The 18,679-nt window shown below is 37.9% G+C and overlaps 1 protein-coding gene across 3 annotated transcripts in view; it reads left to right on the top strand.

Annotated features, from left to right (window-relative positions):
- vangl1 (VANGL planar cell polarity protein 1) overlaps positions 1–12,944 on the top strand; it is a 32,941-nt gene extending 19,997 nt beyond the window's left edge. For all 3 annotated transcript variants that reach the window (XM_081367865.1, XM_081367866.1, XM_081367867.1), the window contains exons 4-9: positions 2,921–3,355; positions 3,998–4,173; positions 5,067–5,200; positions 8,827–8,962; positions 9,120–9,354; positions 10,993–12,944. In XM_081367865.1, coding sequence (XP_081223991.1) covers positions 2,921–3,355; positions 3,998–4,173; positions 5,067–5,200; positions 8,827–8,962; positions 9,120–9,354; positions 10,993–11,253 — 1,377 coding nt within the window. In that variant the 3' untranslated portion in view covers positions 11,254–12,944. The remainder of the gene's footprint in view (positions 1–2,920; positions 3,356–3,997; positions 4,174–5,066; positions 5,201–8,826; positions 8,963–9,119; positions 9,355–10,992) is intronic.
- Positions 12,945–18,679: the final 5,735 nt, after the last annotated feature.

Raw genomic sequence — 18,679 nt, 5'->3', positions numbered from 1 at the left:
TAAATCATTATTCTCTCAGTGTTCTCATGTCTGTAATTCTATAATAATGTCTGTATCCTTTATGTTCCTTTCAATTTAGAGTTGTAAATCTGAGCAAAATGCCTATGTGGGTTTATTTTGGAAAAAAATGAGAGGAAGAGGGTGGAGAGGAGAGAGGTGCAGGAGTTTCTCACACTTGTTTACCACTCCCTCTCTTCCTGCTTTTCTTTCTGTGGACTGGCTCCGTGACGGAAATGAGCTGTACACGAGTCAAGCAGAACACTAAAACACATGCGCACGCGCGCACACACACACACACACACACACACACACACACACTATTAGCTGGGTTGTGTGCTTCTTTTGTCTGTCTCAGTGGGGGAAGCACATTCAGCAATGTGGACTGTAGGCAAAATGGAACAGATCAGACCACAGTCCTGTACAATAGCCTTCCCTCTGGTCACAAAGACCTCATTTTTAAACATGTTTTTATGGAATTGTACTTGAATCAAATATAAATAAAATTGTTGTGTTTGTGTTAACCAAAAAGAAAATTCTCTCATTTATTCACCCTCATATCGATGACTATTTAAACTTGAAAATCAAACTTGAATATCATAAATAATGTGAAATATCCTTAATCTTTGTAAAACGGGGGTCTCATTTCAAATTGTTGGCGTATTAACACATGCTTTCTAAGTATTGTCAAGTTATAAATAGTTCAGCTTTGGAGTTCAGCTTTTATTAGGCACATATTGCTGTTTATGTTTAACCGATTAATAAGAAAGTTTCTTGTCCTTTCATGTGGGCCACTTCAGTTTGTTGCAGCCAAGATTCAGCTCATGAAGTCATTTAGAACCCAAATGTAATCTGCATTGATATTAAACAATGCTTTGACTGGTTCAACTAATTTCTGTTGTGCGTTTTCAATTCTGGAGTTGTCAGGAATTCCAGTCTCACTTCCTGTTACATACTTGCATAACAAATTTCCACAATGCCTGCCTATGATTGGCTGCCTGTGAATAACGTCTGCTTTGACCCGCCCTCAAACACTGTAGTTGTAGCTGAGGCCTGGAATAGTTTGGCTCGTGTTGTTGACATGTTGAGAAGACGCTGTTTTCAGCACTGCAAATCCTCTTTGCATCTACTTCAAAAGGATAAATACTCACTCAGGAATTGATACAGAAAAATTGGTTTCCGTCATGCGCTGTAAGCCATAGACCAATCACAACAGACTAGGCTATTTGACCAATCAGAGCAGAGTAGGCTCTCGGAAATTAAGGGTTTAGAGAGACTGAATCTTTGAATGAACTGTTTTTAGACATCATCATTGGGTGATGTGCAATGTATATTATGAGTAAATTAAATTTAAAATTTAAAAAAAAAATTTTTTTTTTTTTTTTTTTACCTTTGATGCATGTAAAGCATCAAACAATATGTACAGCACAGTTCAGCCCAGCTTGTTGTCTGAAACTTTGCAAAGAGACTGCCATTTAAAGATGCAATCCGCTAGTAGGCATTGTTATTATTTTATTTTACATGTTTAGAGCCATTCATTTCAAATGTTGTTTTTGAGAAATGTTAAGTTACAGTAGCAAAAACGGTTTAATTTTAGGTATCAGAGAGGAGGTGGGAAATTGTACAGTAAAACTACTGTATATTATTTTGGTATTTAAGTGTAGATGGTCATTTTCAAAGGTTTTCCTTGATGTGAATTTATGTGTGAGTAGCAGATGCTTTGTTAAGACTTCAGTGCTTACAAATGTAAGTGTAAATGTGTTTTTTACAGCAGTAGCTGCCTCTGGTGCTAGTCAAACGCTTTTGGATGTTGACCCTGAGACCTCATCCAATGGGCTCCATTTTTTAAATAATAAATCTTATGTGCATCTGTGTTTGTGTTTCCACCACCTTTTACAACACAATATGCTTCTTTAACCTTTTCCATCTGCCATTTCCTCACTTCTGATGATCACCCCTGAAGTTATTTTTGCACAAGTGTTGCCGCAAGCTCTGAACTGTGTAGAACGGAAAGGAAATTTCTTTTCTTTCTTTCTTTTTTTTAAAATTGTCAAATGAGCTGAAACTTTCAGGCATAAACAACTCACTTTTAATTTGTCACTATTCTTCTCAATTACCAGTAATCCCTCCATTTTTCTTTTGTCGCATATGTGCATAACCCCTATTGTATTTATTAGTTGTCTTTGTTTCTCTAAGAATCTTTGGTTCATGTGGAGTCCATCAATACCAGGTTTTGCAAGGTTGGACTCGGCCATGTTGCATCAGTGTTTTTCTTAAACTCTTTGCATTGAACTTAGTGAATATGTTCAATAGTTGGCCCAGTATTTGCTGCATGTGGCTATATTTTGTGTCTATTATTATTATGATAATAATATTGCTGTCATTTACATGAAATGAAAAGTTTCTCAATTCAGATTAAATTGGCTAAACTACATTACCATACAAAATACAGCCTCTATTCATACAAATAGGCAGACAAATCCATAAATAAATATATAAATAGTTGCAGATGAATAATGTTTAATGGAATTCTAATCTGCACTGCATTTCACATTCTAGTGGCACTGGCTCAGACGTCGTTCTGTTAGAAAGTTCTCAATTGTTGTTAGTGTGTCTCTCAGTTCTCAATCTCATTTATATGTAGATGTATGTGAGTTTTGGGTATTTGCCATTAATATATGCTGATGAGGGAGACCTAGATACTTTCGTACTGTCTGTCTAAATTAGCTGTGAAGCAGATTTGTCATCTCACAAACAGGGAGGGAAAGGGGAGCAAATCAAAAGCTGTACTTTTTTTTTTTCTGTTTATCGATCCTGAGTGCTGGGCTTGGATGTTAGGCCTCTAAGATAATGGGGCTTTTAGGAGTATGTTGAATTTTTTATGTGCATGATACAATGCTGTTCCTCTCCCATCTCTTGACAGGATGACAACTGGGGCGAGACCACCACAGCGGTCACCGGAACATCAGACCACAGCTTGTCTCAAGAGGACTTGGCTGGCTTCGGGAAGGAGACGGATGGTCCAGTAGAGAAATTGAACTGTATACGCTTCATTCCTTTGGCCCTCACCCTCCTCCTGGGCCTGCTGGTCCTGGTCACCCCCCTGTCCTTCCTGGTGCTGCCCCAGGTTCTGTGGCCGGAGCGCCTTCAGGCTTGTGGTACTGCCTGTGAGGGCTTGTTTCTCTCACTGGCTTTCAAGCTCCTCATTCTCTTGCTGGCTGGCTGGGCGCTGTTTGTGCGACCGACGCGAGCCTCCCTGCCCCGGATAGCAGTGTTCCGCGCCCTGCTGGGGTTGCTCACACTCCTCTTGCTGCTCTCCTATTGGCTGTTCTTTGGAGTGCGCATCTTGGACTCACAGGTATGGGCACCATGTGTGTGGGCACCAAAAAGAGTCAAGAGAAACATGTTGAGATCTGTGGAATTGCATTTGTTTAACGTTTCTTTTAGTAATATTGTTAGATTTAGCTATAATATCGTATTGGATAAGCCATGTTCAAAACCACATATAAAATTATATATGTACACCTGTGACCAAGGATCATTGTTTTTGCAATTCCAAATTTTCCAATTCGCTGAAATTACACACTTCAATTGTAACTTACATTTAGGCTAATGACTTCAATGTTAGGCCACTTATTATTTTTATCATCATCATCAATAGGGTTAAATTGGAATATTTTGCAATGTTTTTCACTAAATCATGTAATTGTTTGTAATGTCATGTTCCTCATAAATCTTCTATGTAATTCTCAGCAGCATTTAAATATTGGTCTGTCTGTATTTATTTATAGGTTCAGAAAAAAAAGATTTTATTTTAATCACTATTTTTATTGTATATGTAAATGGGGAAGTGAACTAATTAACTATTTTGATGCATTTAAGCAATCGTGTATGATCAAATTATGATTTTTTTTATTTAATTATTAACCCCTTCAAAACAAATTCAGTGCATGTCATTTTGACCCCCTTGGTTTATTGCTTTACTTTCTGTGCTTGACAGGAAGAGAACTACCACGGCATAGTGCAGTTTGCAGTATCATTGGTGGATGCTCTGCTGTTCATCCATTACCTGGCAGTGGTTCTGCTGGAGATCCGGCATCTGCAGCCCTGCTTTTCGCTCTGTGTCGTACGCTCCACTGATGGAGAGACTCACCATTACAACCTGGGACAACTCAGGTGCCAGCTGATGACCAAAACATTGAATAAAATAACTACAAAATGCTCTTTAACTGTCTGTTACATGCTCTTTAGTTAAAAGGCAAAATAAATAGGAACTCACTAGTCACACTTCAAAATAAAAGTTTCTAATTAGAACCAAAAGTTTAACATAGTTAACTAGTTCTTTAGAAAACCATCTATGTAAATATGTGTCCAAGAGCTTAGAAACAATTAAGCAGATCAAAGGATCCATTTGCAGTGAATTGTTTTTTTAGAAGTGGGTTCTTCATTGAAACCCGAGAGCTATTGAAGACTCTTTATTTTTAATAGTGTTCTATGCATGAAATCTGCAAACCAACTATGCATATTAACATGTAAAAATAATAATTGTTTTGCCTCTGTAATTGCACTGATTTTCTGGCTGAGCTGCTTTATTGCTCAGATATTATGTGCTTTTCTGTCTACATAAAATTGTGTGTGTGTGTGTGTGTGTGTGTGTGTGTGTGTGTGTGTGCACTGTTTAATGCATTAATAACGAGTTGAGGTTGGGCCAAGGGAAAAAGGTCCATTAATCACCCCATTACAGACACTCCCTACTTTGCCCTGCGTTACTTCCCCTCTCCCTTCCTCTCTCCTGCCCAACGCTTTCCTTTGTTCTTGCTCTCATTGTTTCATTGGTTGGACATTTGTGATCCAGCGCTACTGCAGAGTCAAGTGGCAGCACGCACACAGTAGCAGAGTGAACTCTATTAGTATCTGACGTCTGTTTAATGAAATATATTATGGAATTGTCTGTTCCTGTGTTTTAAGAAACACCCAAATCCCTATTATCAATGAACATGACAAGGTTTTTTTTTTTTTTTTTTACAACGTTGATCGGTCTGTCTGTCTCTCTCTCTCTCCCTCTGTAGCATTCAGCGGGCAGCCCTGGTAATTCTTCAACACTATTATAAGGATTTCTCAGTTCACAACCCTGCCCTGCTAACGGCTGCTAAGTCCAGGGCAGCTAAACATCTGGCTGGGCTGAAAGTCTATAATGTGGATGGTGAGTTTAATCTGTGCAGAATCACTGTCTGTTTTCTGACTTGATGCTTATTGTTCTCTTGACCAAGAAATTCTGAATGATTCATTTTGGAATGCTTATAGGAAAGGCATCAAAATGTTTCTCCTAGATAGCAATGAGAGCCTATGTCTCCTGCTTCACAGGCTATTATTCTGAGTAATAGACTCTGGTAATGCAACATGTCTCCTTATATCTGTCCTATTAATATGTCACAAACTGCAAATTAAAAGTGTGTTATTTCAACATGAAACATTCTCATGTTCTTACAACATCAAATTATCTGAGAAATGCTATCCACATGAAATGTAAATGCCATTTTAAAAGCATGCATTGCATCATATTACATTCATAATCCATATTACATTAACTTTTTTTGACTTTGTATATCAATATGCATAGGAATTACTGGTACACTTTACAATAAGGTCTCATTTATTAACATTAATTAATGCATTAACTAACGTGAACTAACAATGACTAATATGTTTTTACAGCATTTATTATCCTTTGTTAATGTAAAAAATAAAAGTTCATGTTATTTCACAGTGCATTGACTTATGTTAACAGATAAACCGTTTTAGTAAATGTCAAAATTAACATGAACTAAGATTAATAAATGCTGTAGAAGTATTGTTCATTGTTAGTTCGTGTTATCTAATGTAGTTAACTAATGTTAAGAAATGAAACGAATGAATAGTGTTACTAAATTACTTGCAGTATACACATAACAGAGCATTATATCAAAAATCTATTTTGGTTATCTTTTTTATTTTTAAAGAAACGTATTTGTTTTGTACGGAGCCCCTAAAGGGACATGGTTGTGGCAAAAAAAAAAAAAGAGAGATGTGAGGGAAAATAAGTCACCGCTTTTGCATCCTCTTACAAATGTTTTGCGTTCCCCTGAGAAACTTTGCGTTCCCCCGAGAAACTTCGTGTTCGCTCGCAAAACCTTTTGAGCTCTTTGTTGAGTTTCTCAGTGGAACACCAAAGGTTTTTGCGACGGAATGCAAAACATTTGCAAGAGAATGCAAAAGCATTGACAATTTTTTTTTTTCTCCATCTCATATTTTTTTCCTTCACCATGTCACATTAGGGGCTCTGTAGTTTTGTATATGACCACCTTTGCTCTTCACCAATTACATCAACAATTGTCTCATTTGTATCTATTTGTATCCCTCATGAGGAATTTTAATAGAAACATTTGAGACTAAGTTGATACTTGAGATCAAGATAGACCACCGTTAAAAGGGTCACATCCTACAATTGGTTGCGTCAACTTAGAACTTAGTCCCCTGAGTTGTGAAAGAGCAACCTCTGAGCAATAATATTGTCTTGAACTTGGACTAAAAAACAAACACTCATGCACACTTCTAATACAGATACGTGGCCATGTAAATCGCCACCAATATCTAATAAATCTTCTGTTTGATTGCTTCTTTCTGCAGAGTTTAAAGCCAAACTGAAAAGCTATCTTTTCGATTGTAAGTTCGGACCGTGTAATGCATTCAAAAATCCTTTCACAGAAACAATGAATTGTCAAGTGCTCCACATGTCTTGGTTATTTGCTTGTGCATGCAGTCATTGTACACCATGCACAAGGTCACAGACTCATCCAAAAAACAATCGAGAAATGTATTGAGAAATCCTTCTACATGTCTCAACTGCCATGAAGAAGACTCACCTCTGCACTTACTAAGCTGTAAAAATATGAAAAACAAAAAAAATGTAAATAACTACTTTCTCACCTCAGATCTCAAACACACCCAGTCTCTCTCCCTCTTTCTCTGTCACTGTTTGACATTTATGATGTGCTGTCAGCACAAGAAATACACACACCATGATCCGGAGATGCATACTTGGGATCAAGATACCCCCTTAAGCACTCAAGCCTTCTTCATGCCTGTGGCTATCGAACCAGGCCAGGAATGTGTGTGTATGAGTGTGCACGTATATAAAAAACAGCAGTGCGTAGCTCTTTTTGTGCTTTGCACGGATTGCCAGAGTATTAATAATGCATCACTAGGAAAAAAGATTCTCCTCTGAAAAGAAAATTCCACATCTCCTTTTTCCCAGGTTTGAAAGCCTTCTGAATACTTGTTTTTGTCTGTGGGTATAATTATTGTAGTATCTTATTTCTCGTAATGGTTCTCCTTGGTGTTAGTGTTTGTATGTATTTTTTATTTTTTTTGTCTTTGTCATGTCATTCACAAAAATGTAATTTCTGGAAGTGATTAATTGAGTTATAGTACGGATCACAGACCTGCCCTGCTACAGAGGAGAGTCAGGCTGCCCTTGACATGCATTATTAACCATATCTGTGACCTGAATATGGATAAATATGCATAAATTATCCTGTTCACCACATTACTATGCACACTCAGCTAATATGCATTACGCATAATCATCATAACCTCATTCCACATAAAGATTTACTTGACTGCCAGTGGGCTTTTTGCAGTAGATATACAATACTGTTAAAAAGTTTGGGGTTGTTTTTTTTTTTATGTTTTGAAAGAAGTTATATAAACGGTAATCAAAAAATCCATTTAAAATAACTGTTTTCTATTTTAATATATTTTAAAATCTAATTTATTCCTGTGATGGCAAATCTGAATTTTAAGGATCATTACTCCAGTCTTTAGTGTCGCATGATCTTTCAGAAATTATTCTAATATGATTTGCTGCTCAAGAAACATTCCTTACTACCAATGATGTAAACGTGTGCTGCTTAACAAACCATGATAGTTTTTATTTTTAATGAATAGAAAGAAAAGCATTTATTTAAAACAGAGATCTTTTGTAACATTATAAATGTCTTGACTGTCACTTTTGATCTATTTAATGCTTCCTTGCTGAATACAAATATTAATTTCACACTGACCCCAACCTTTTTATGGTAGTGTATATGACCTGTCTTAGCGTGATTAGATTGGTGATTTAAATTAGCCTAAAGCATTGCTCTTTTTTTTTCTGTCATCAATATTGTCAAACAAAGAAACTGTTTGCTCATTTAGTTTAATATTCAGACTGTTTAAAAGACATACTAAAGGGTGGGCCATTTATATGGATACACCGTAATAACATGGGAATGGTTGGTGATATTAAAGTCCTGTTTGTGGCACATTAGTATATGTGAGGGGGCAAACTCCTCAAGATGGGTGGTGACCATGACATATACTAATGTGCCACAAACAGGACTTTAATATCACCAACCATTCCCATGTTATTACGGTGTATCCATATAAATGGCCCACCCTGTATATTATCCTCATGAAAGTGCTTTTTAATTATCACAGCTGTTAAATTTCAATTTATATGATATAATTTATATGATAATCTGCAACAGTATGAAGGCATGTATTTTTGATCAGGCATTACAATCCCTTGGCCTTGGGGTCCAAGTTTGACAGGAATTTGCATGACATCAGAAGGATAACTTTTGGTAACACTATAAAATCTTGACAGACTTCACAATGGGTCAGTTTGTGAAAGGTATCTGTTGTGATATGGAACAATGTCAAGACGAATTTTATTTGTTTTTTAGTATATTGAATTGTACTTGCATCTGTTCTCTCTCTCTTTCATAATGTTGATTTTTGTTTTTCCAGGTGCTGGAAGCGATGCTGCAACAGCTCAGTCTCGAGCTAAAATAGCAGCTGCCGCCCGACAGAGAGACACCAGCCACAATGAGCTGTACTACGAGGAAGCTGAGCATGAACGAAGAGTCCGAAAGCGCAAAGCACGGTAAGAGAAACAATAAGAGAGTGGCAGAGTTTGTGGAACAACAAGTATGAAAGTGATACCAGAGCATGCAGTTAAATTGTGATATACAGTAAAAACATTTAAAATAGAGTTGTGGTTTTAATGAAACTACTGCAACTTAATATGCAACGTTTTCCAGGCTGGTGGTGGCCGTAGAGGAGGCGTTCACACATGTTAGACGGCTGCAGGAGGAGGAGAAAAAGAAGCCGCCGGGAGATGAGATGGATCCACGTGAGGCAGCACAGGCCATCTTCCCATCCATGGCTCGAGCACTGCAGAAATACCTGCGCACCACCCGCCAGCAACACTGCCACAGCATGGACAGCATTCAGGCCCACCTGGCGTTCTGCATTACAAACAACATGACCCCAAAGGTGAGACTTTGACACACTTTCTCACAAAAGTGGGTGACATTAATCTAGACTTCTCCCATTTGACACCACCAGATGCCTGTAACAGGAGCACTTGCACACAATCGATATGAGTGAGAGGGTTGTATTGATTTTAAGCCATTCACATCTGTGTAAATGGGCAGATGTCAATGACTTATTAACTAAAGTTATAACAACAACATACACTTAGTGCATTGTAGCACTAATTGTCACCTAACATATAAACTAAATATTTTCAGAAGCCTCCGATCAGGAATAACATTTGGAATGAAATTGATTTTTTTATTTTATGAGAGCAGTAGTATGCAAATAACTGAGCTTTTGGCTGTTTATCTTCAGCAGGACACCCATTTTAACAAAAAATTATAAATTCGCCAGCTACTATATTTTCAGCAATTTGCACATTTTTACTTGCCCTGTGTTATTATATGAACCAGTTGTGCTTGCCTGGTTTCAAAACAAAAAATCTAAATTAAATAATTTAGTTTATGTGTAAGAACTTTTTTGGAAACATTTTTTGATTTACTATAAATTTTACATACATTTCCTTAATAATAAATATTTCTATAGAAAATCAAGCGTAGCGTTAGTTCTGGCAGGTCACGTTAGTCAAGCTTGCATCAGTGACTCTCAGCTGATCCACGTCTACCTATAGGAATACGACGCCTATCTCTGTATACATCCGTATACTCTGTATACATACATTATCAGATAAGCTCCTTCAGTATTATCAGCAGCTATCGCGTTTCTCTGGAGCTAATCACCCTCTTCCATCCCCAGCTCCTCCTCTCGTCCAGTCAGTATGTTGTACATTAAAATATTGACATTAATGATACATTTTTGTTGGTTCTGTTTTGTTTCCCCTAAGGGGGGTTATTGCTGCTCTCCCTGCTCTTATCCATGCTAGGCTGGAGTTCTTGCCCAGAACAGAACAGAACCATACCGCCAATCCTAACTGTATGCTAATTGTCAATTGCATTTGACGATAGTGGTCCTGACAGAACCAACGCGGAAGTGACTTAAACTGCAATTCATCGACTGGTCGCTAGAGACAGGGTGCAAAAGAGAGTCAATCCATGTTTACAGCAGAAAAAAATATGTTTACTGCCTGGTTCAAAACTGGTTTTGGTCTGTATAGCTAATTTTGCCCTTCAAGACAACTGTGAGGGGGGTGAATATGGACACTACGTCCATATTTTTTTACAGTCTATGATTTGATGTCATGAATTTTGTTTTTCATCATATTTTCCATTCTTGTGTATGAAATCAATAGAAATGTAAATGATTTCCACTCACAATTTCTCCAATAAATGTTTCAACCGCAGTTAAAACTGACACACTCAGAAGAGAAGTGACGACCATATTTACCGTAGTTGCAGTATGTACGTCAGTTGTGATGTAATTTTTACAATTGCACACTGAGTTGTGATTGGTCTTTTCTTTCTCAATTAAACTGATCTGTCTGTACTGCATATTACTGTCAATCTCTCTGTCTCGCTATTTAATTATTTACTCAAACATTTTTACTGATGTTTGAGGACAAATCTAATCGATTTTCAGCTCACTGTACAGTACTAGCAGATATCACTGAAGAGAAATGATGCTGCTGTTCTCTGTTAGGCGTTTCTGGAGAGCTATCTGATGGCTGGGCCTACGCTGCAGTACGGGAGAGAGTGCTGGCAGACCCGGCAGTGGACGCTGGTCAGCGAGGCGTCTGTCACCAGTCCCCTCCATCACGGCTCGGAGTTCCAGCTCAAATCGTCTGACTTCAGCTTAGTGGTCACAAGCAAAGCTATCCCTCACCTCAAACTCAGTGAGGAGTACGTCCACCCCAAGTCCCACAAGTTTGTACTACAGCTACAGTCCGAGACCTCCGTCTGATGGATTCAGTTGCTTTTGTCCATATGGTTTTCTACGCTTGTAAATTTTGGACTAGTACTATTTTGTTTGAAATTCTTTTTCACTTTTTCACAGTTTATAACATTGGATGTATTTTGATACAATATTTGTTACTGCCAAGAACAGAAGAGGAAAAAAACGTATACCTGTATTGTATGTATCCGATTACCTAGTGCTGACTGGTTTGATTGTGTGTTTGTGCTGCTTTGTATGTTACTTTTTTGCAAAGAGCAAATGTTAATTGCGTACTCTGATAAGCACCAGACCGAGGCATCATGGATAAAGTTTAGCATTTTGCAAGTAGATATTGTTGATCATATCTATGTTTCTGGGGCATGTATGTTTTTTCAATTGACTGAAACATAAATTAGCGTCATGTTGGAATATCATGAGATTGTGGTAAGGTCCTAAACATCAGTTAGGGAGTTGGAATTGTCAATGCCATAATAGTGGCATGAAAGCCAAACATACAAAATCATTTTCAGCCTGCTTGATTTGTTTTATGTTTGGATAAAAAGGGGTAATATATTGAAGAAAACAGCCTTTCCTGTGTGATGAATAAATTGTGATTTGTAGTTCACCTCTTTTATTGTGTGGTAATTAAATTGTTAATACCGTATTTTTACATTTAATTTATTTTTTATCGTGCGTAATGCATCATCGATAAAGCAACGACTTGTGTTTATAAAATACACGCCCATTAATGCTGCCTAACACATTTATAAACCTTGCTCTTGACTGTGTTTTTGTTCAAGCTTGAAATTTCTTTGCTTATATAGCAGAAAGAAAAAATAAACCTGTCATGCCTTTTTTTTCTACTGCTCTAGTGATGTTTTCCAATAAGGATATATGATTTATTTTCTATGTTTTATATTATTTCTACATTTTATAGCTGCTACAGCATATATTTTCCCATTGTGTATTGTCAGTTCTGTCCTATCTGATCATATAAACCCATCTAATTCAGTTTGTCAGAAATTAGTTATGATAAAGCACAACAATCTATGCCATAACCCATTACAAATCAAAATCAGTGTTTCAAATATTTCTCATCAGTGTTAAATCTTTTAAGGAGAAATATTGCAGATTTATTTTCCTGAAGATCCTGGTTTTATTAAAAGAGGTTCTACAGAACCTCTCAGTTCCTCTCAAACAACAGTAGAAGCATCATTTTTTCATCTGAAAGTTTAATATAAAACATTAACAATTTTGATCCTTTTCACAGTGTTATATTTGTTGCAAGTCTCAGAAGTTTTGAAATGTCAAAATATCTTTAAAGAAGAGTCACAGAGTCAATGCTTTGCCTCATTGTGTCAATGTAAATCAAAGCCTTTGGAGGAGCCAGGGAAAAAAAAATGCTTTGGGCAAAAATGTTTAAAACAAGGTTCCCCCTTTCAAATATACATTTCTGTGTTTTGCTCTTTGCTGTAATGAATAGTTTCTGGCCTAAGACTTAAATCAAATCAAATCCTCCAAAGTTCCTGATTGTAAAACGTTTCATATTGGACAAACATGTTGGGTATTTCTTACATTATATGTTCAGCAAGATAATGTTCATGATTTGTGGTGGATTCTTAGTCAATTTCAAACTGGAATTTGTTGTTGTCTTTAGAGTTGTAACCTGTATATATATATATATGTATGTATATATAAATATGGAATATTTCATGTATTAAAACTGTACTATATGTATATATTTATTTATTAGTGTATGTAGTTTACAATCATTTTTGTGTACACCTCTGCATGTGCATATGTTTTATTACTGTAATCACCATAATTTCCACTGTGGATATAAAAATATAAAACCTTTTTGGACAGTTGAATTGCATTCAAATGGATTGTCTAGATATGTCTGAAATGGACTCTGAGACAAAGGAGCAAGAAGGCAAATTAATGTTCTGATTCTGATGAATATTTGAGCAGCCCTTTCATTTGTCACATGCTGATTGTCATTGTTATGGTCAATGAACAATTGAGGCTAAGCATATTTATTGTTAGTATGCTTTTTAGTCCATGTCCTAAATATAATGTTGATCCTGCCATTTGCACTAGAGCCATCTTTGTTATAAATAGCTGACTGAAACAGGCTAGTTAACAACAAATCTTTAAAGTATATTTTATCTACAGTATTATCAGTAAGTCAACAGCAATGCTATAATTTTAGCAAACTGTCTAATCCATTAACATCCTGTCAAGTGAAACATGTTTAAGCATTTTGACATTGTTGATTTGACCTTTTTGCTGGGATCAGTATCATCCTGATTTTTTTTTTTAGATCAAAGGTATCCCAATCCTACTAAAAAGTGATTATTTGAACCAAAATTGCATTTTGTAATCTAATCTGAGTTCAGAATCCTTTTTCTCTTTTGAACAACCCATTTTCAAGATTTGATCCAATCCGATAGCCGAAATCTGATCAGATTACTTTTGAACAACTGGGCCCTGGAGATTTATTCCTGCAGAGTTCAAATCCAACCCTGATCCAACACACATGTCTGTAATTATCAAGTGCTTCTGGAGATCTTAGCTGTGTCTGAAAACGTATATAGGCAGCTGACTTGTTGCCTTGCTGCCCTATCAGGCAATGGCTTTGTAGGCAACATTTGTGCTCAAAGGTACCTCACAAAACTGATTTCGGACAGACTTGTGAGGTAGCGTAACAGTTTAATGATCTACAGCAAAATAAAGAGGGCTTTGATAAAAACTAAGTGAATATTTAATGACTACAATAGAAATTTCGCTAGAAATTACATAAGTGAAAAACGTTGATAAAAAATGTAGGCTATGTACACACAAACTGACGACCAGCCTCAACTTTCAGACACCATCTTTATTTTTCTAGCTCAACTGTCACAGAATGGAAAGCACAGGATTGTGGGATACCAAATAGCCTACAGCAGGATACATCTATGCTGCCTTCAAAATTCAAGATGAAGGTATCTCATGAGACAAGAAGTGAAACTAACATTGCATTCGGACACTTGATGCCATCTTGGAATGCGTCCTCCGAAGGCACAATTTATCAGTTTTCGGACGCAGCCCTTTTTACAAGGAAATCGCTGCAAAGAATATGCACCTGAAAGAACAATTTACCAGTGCCCGGTTGCATAAAGCACCTTAAGTTTTTACCTTAAGTATGATAATTAAGGGGCGATTTCCCCTTACCTAAGATAATAACTTAAGGGTGTCGCATATAATCTCTTAAACGGTTCTCTTAGGTAAGTGAAACATTTAGGTGTTTCACGACAGCGATCCTGGATTCATGAACGGTAGGCCTACCATGAGTCCTGTGTCATGTCAACAGTGAAGCAGCCTGAGACCATCCAGGGAGTGTGCTCTCGCAATTCTGCCCCAAAACATGGCCAGGAATAAAGAATGGTATCAAAATATCCTTGCTTTTTCCAGACAGATAATGAAGTGGCTCGGAGATCATTCCATTGGAATTTTAGATCCGTGGCCAGGCAACTCCCCGGATCTTAAAGTGCCCCTATTATGCTATTTTAAAGTTTCCCAATGTTGTTTTGGAGTCTCCTACAACAGGTTTACATGCAACAAATGTGTCCAAAAAAAAAACTGTTTCATTTCCTCATAATACATTTGCACATCACCACATTTTCAATGTTTCTCAAACAACTCGTCAGATGAATCAATCTCTCTAAATCCCTCCTTTCCGCGAGCTGCTCTGCTCTGATTTGAGGTAGCCTACATTATGAGAGGTTGCAACTGTAGTTCCTCACCATCACCATTAACAAGTGCATGTCCATCAACAAACCGATTATTTTACAGTACCTTATGGTACCAAACTTCTACAGTAGTACAAATAGGTTCTGTACTCATAAAACGTACATCAGGAGTTTATTTAAATAACACGTGCCTGATGGCTTATGCTAGGCTACTGTTAACCTGGACGTCGAGGTCACTTTCGTGATTTGGGAAAAGCCTTAAAAAGTCCTGGCAGAAAGGATGCATTTTTTATTTCTTTTTCCGAAGTGTTGACAACTTAGTGTTAACTAATAATTGTCAGTTGCAGATATCTTGAATAGGAAGACCAGTCAAAAAGCATAGAGATATCTCGAATTAAATTTCTTACTATTCCATTTACAATTACAGATTTCTCTAATCATCATTCTGACTTGTCAAATTATAATTATGACTAGTCAAAATACAATTGTAACCATCTAAAATATATTTATGGATGGTCAAACAACCATAGCTTAATGTGCCAATTTCACCTGCTATGTGATGTGTTCACTTAAATGCCCACTAGGGGGAGTTGTTGTATTATGTGGAGAATGGCTGCATGACCACTTTTTTTGTTGTTGATCAAAGCCACTTGGAAGGCAAGCCAGCTGCAACCTTAAAGGGTTAGTTCACCCACAAAAGAAAATTATGTCATTAATGACTCACCCTCATGTCGTTCCAAGCCCGTAAGACCTCCGTTCATCTTCGGAACACAGTTTAAGATATTTTAGATTTAGTCCGAGAGCTTTCTGTTCCTCCATTAAAGTCAATGGACGTGTCACTGTTCACGTCCAGAAAGGCAATACAGACATCATCAAAGTAGTCCATGTGACATCAGTGGCTCAATCTTAAGTTTATCAAGCGACGAGAATACTTTTTGTGCGCAAAAACAAACAAAAATAACGACTTTATTCCACTATTCATTTCCTTCTCTCTGGGCCTCGTAGTGTTTTTGCGCAGTGTTGCACGTCATCACGCATCACACATGACCAGCGTCGGCCAATAGTGAGCCTACGTGGTGACGTGCAACACAGACACGCTGCGCAAAAACACTACGAGGCCCAGAGAGAAGGAAATGAATAGTGGAATAAATTCGTTATTTTTGTTTGTTTTTGCGCACAAAAAGTATTCTCGACGCTTGATAAACTTAAGATTGAGCCACTGATGTCACATGGACTACTTTGATGATGTCTGTATTGCCTTTCTGGACGTGAACAGTGACACGTCCATTGACTTTAATGGAGGAACAGAAAGCTCTCGGACTAAATCTAAAATATCTTAAACTGTGTTCCGAAGATGAACGGAGGTCTTACGGGCTTGGAACGACATGAGGGTGAGTCATTAATGACATTATTTTCATTTTTGGGTGAACTAACCCTTTAAGTCTAATGCTGCTGTACGCAAGGAAGGAGACAAAGGGCCTTTTCTTTTTAATTTTTTTATGGATGTCAATGAAAGAGATGCTTCACTAAGCTGAATAAACTGCTTTTGACCCTGTCCGAAATGGCACACTTCATATGCACTTTCTTTCATTCTTGCGGACTTACAATGGCTGCCATGTGCCCGTGTCCGTTTAGTCCATGGGTGTGTCTTAATCAGTTCCCTAGTTCAATAGTCAGAGCACTGATCAGAGAGTCGGCCATTTTAACGGCTGTCTCAATAGCAGAATCCTTCCAAGGCACTGAAACATTCGCTCCCTAAAAAGTCCCAGAATGCACTGTGAAAACTTGGGAGCATCAATGCTCACTAGCTGTGTCCCAATTCAGGGGCTGCATACTTTGAAGACTTTATAGCACTTAAATTGACTATGGTGAACATTTTTAGACATTTTAGAACATTTCAACCCTGTTTTGTTTTTAGGCAGTTATAACTGTAACAACTGCCGGGACACAGCTTGCAACATTTTTGTTAATGTGACAATACTTTTTGTTAGTTTCATTTTCCAAATAACCAGTGGTGGAATGTAATGAAATACATTTAGGCTACTCTGTATTCAAGTATAAATTTGAAGTTCTTTAGATTGTTATTCAACTCCACTTCATCTCAGAGGCAGATATTATACTTTTTATGAAAAACTGACTTTTTGCACATGGATATTATATTTTGGTATTAGATATTGTTTAAAAATATATACATGAACAGCAAACTGTAGAAACGGTCTTCTAGATCAGGTATAGGCGTCGGTCCTGGAGTCCGCTGTCCTGCAGAGTTTATCTCATACGACAGTTTTGCGTTTTAAAATATTTTATGGTTTGATTTTTGAGGATGTGAGTTAATTTCATTGATTCTTCCCTATTTCTGAGAACATCTCAGTGACTGCAGCCCACGCCTGAGTCAGCCCTGCAAACCTGTTGTAGACAGTGGAAATATGCACTGATGATTCCCACCGGCAGTCTCTATTGTGTGTGGAGCCCATCCAGGTCCAGCTGCACCAGGATCTCCTGCTCAGCTCAATAAAAGTCAATAGAAAAATGTTTTCTTCAATTGTTTTATGTATACTGTTAATTTAAAAATGTATTTTGCTTATCTTATCTTAAACGTAATTTATATTTGAAATAGTTGTAAAAAGTTCTGTAAGATAAAATGTATAGAACAATTTATTTTGTATCATTTACACATTAATTGACATGACAAATAAATGCACAGATTATTTTATTCATTACATTTACAAGTTAGAACTTGTATCACAAAAATAAACAATGCACAGACATTATTTTTTGTTTCATCTACAAATTATAACTTACATAAAAATGATGTAGGCCTATAGCCTATTTACCTGTTTTAATTCACATAACCAAAAGTTTATTTCTCCACCAATTTGTCAAGAAGAGAAAACAATCTGTCCATTCTCTCCCTGCTCTCCTGTGATCTTCTCTCCTCTGTCTCTCTCTGAAACTTCATGTCCTCCCTAAATATCTCGATCAGCTCACCCTCTCGGTCTCGTTTCTCTTGGCTGTTGCTGGTTCCTCGATATACAATATTCCTTGCGGCCCGGGGAAAGAAGGACGGCAAGGAAAGAAGGACTTCTCCATCGGGCGGCCGAATTCTCTGCTGGATTTGTGAGTCTGATGGATGTTTTGGGGGTTTTGCTATACTGTCTATGGGGTTTTGGAGCGCCGAAATGGTTCTTACGGGGGTGGAAATCATGAGGGATGGAGGAGATGGCTGGAGGGAGAGAGGAGATGGCTGGAGGGAGAGAGGAGATGGCTGGAGGGGGAGAGGAGATTGCTGGAGGGAGAGAGGAGATGGCTGGAGGGAGAGAGGAGATGGCTGGAGGGAGAGAGGAGATGGCTGGAGGGGGAGAGGAGATGGCTGGAGGGAGAGAGGAGATGGCTGAAGGGAGAGAGGAGATGGCTGGAGGGCTGGAGGGAGAGGTGAGATGGCTGGAGGGAGAGAAGAGATGGCTGGAGGGAGAGAGGAGATTGCTGGAGGGAGAGAGGAGATGGCTGGAGGGAGAGAGGAGATTGCTGGAGGGAGAGAGGGGATGCCTGGAGGGAGAGAGGAGATGGCTGGAGGGAGAGAGGAGATGGCTGGAGGGCGAGAGGAGATGGCTGGAGGGAGAGAAGAGATGGCTGGAGGGACAGAAGAGATGGCTGGAGGGAGAGAGGAGATGGCTGGAGGGAGAGAAGAGATGGCTGGAGGGAGAGAGGAGATGGCTGGAGGG

This window comes from Scardinius erythrophthalmus (genome assembly GCF_964197995.2).
Source record: "Scardinius erythrophthalmus genome assembly, chromosome: 6".
In the NCBI taxonomy this organism is placed as follows: Eukaryota; Metazoa; Chordata; class Actinopteri; order Cypriniformes; family Leuciscidae; genus Scardinius; species Scardinius erythrophthalmus.
The sequence above is the reverse complement of the archived record's forward strand: the minus strand, read 5'-3'. Positions and strand labels throughout refer to the sequence as shown.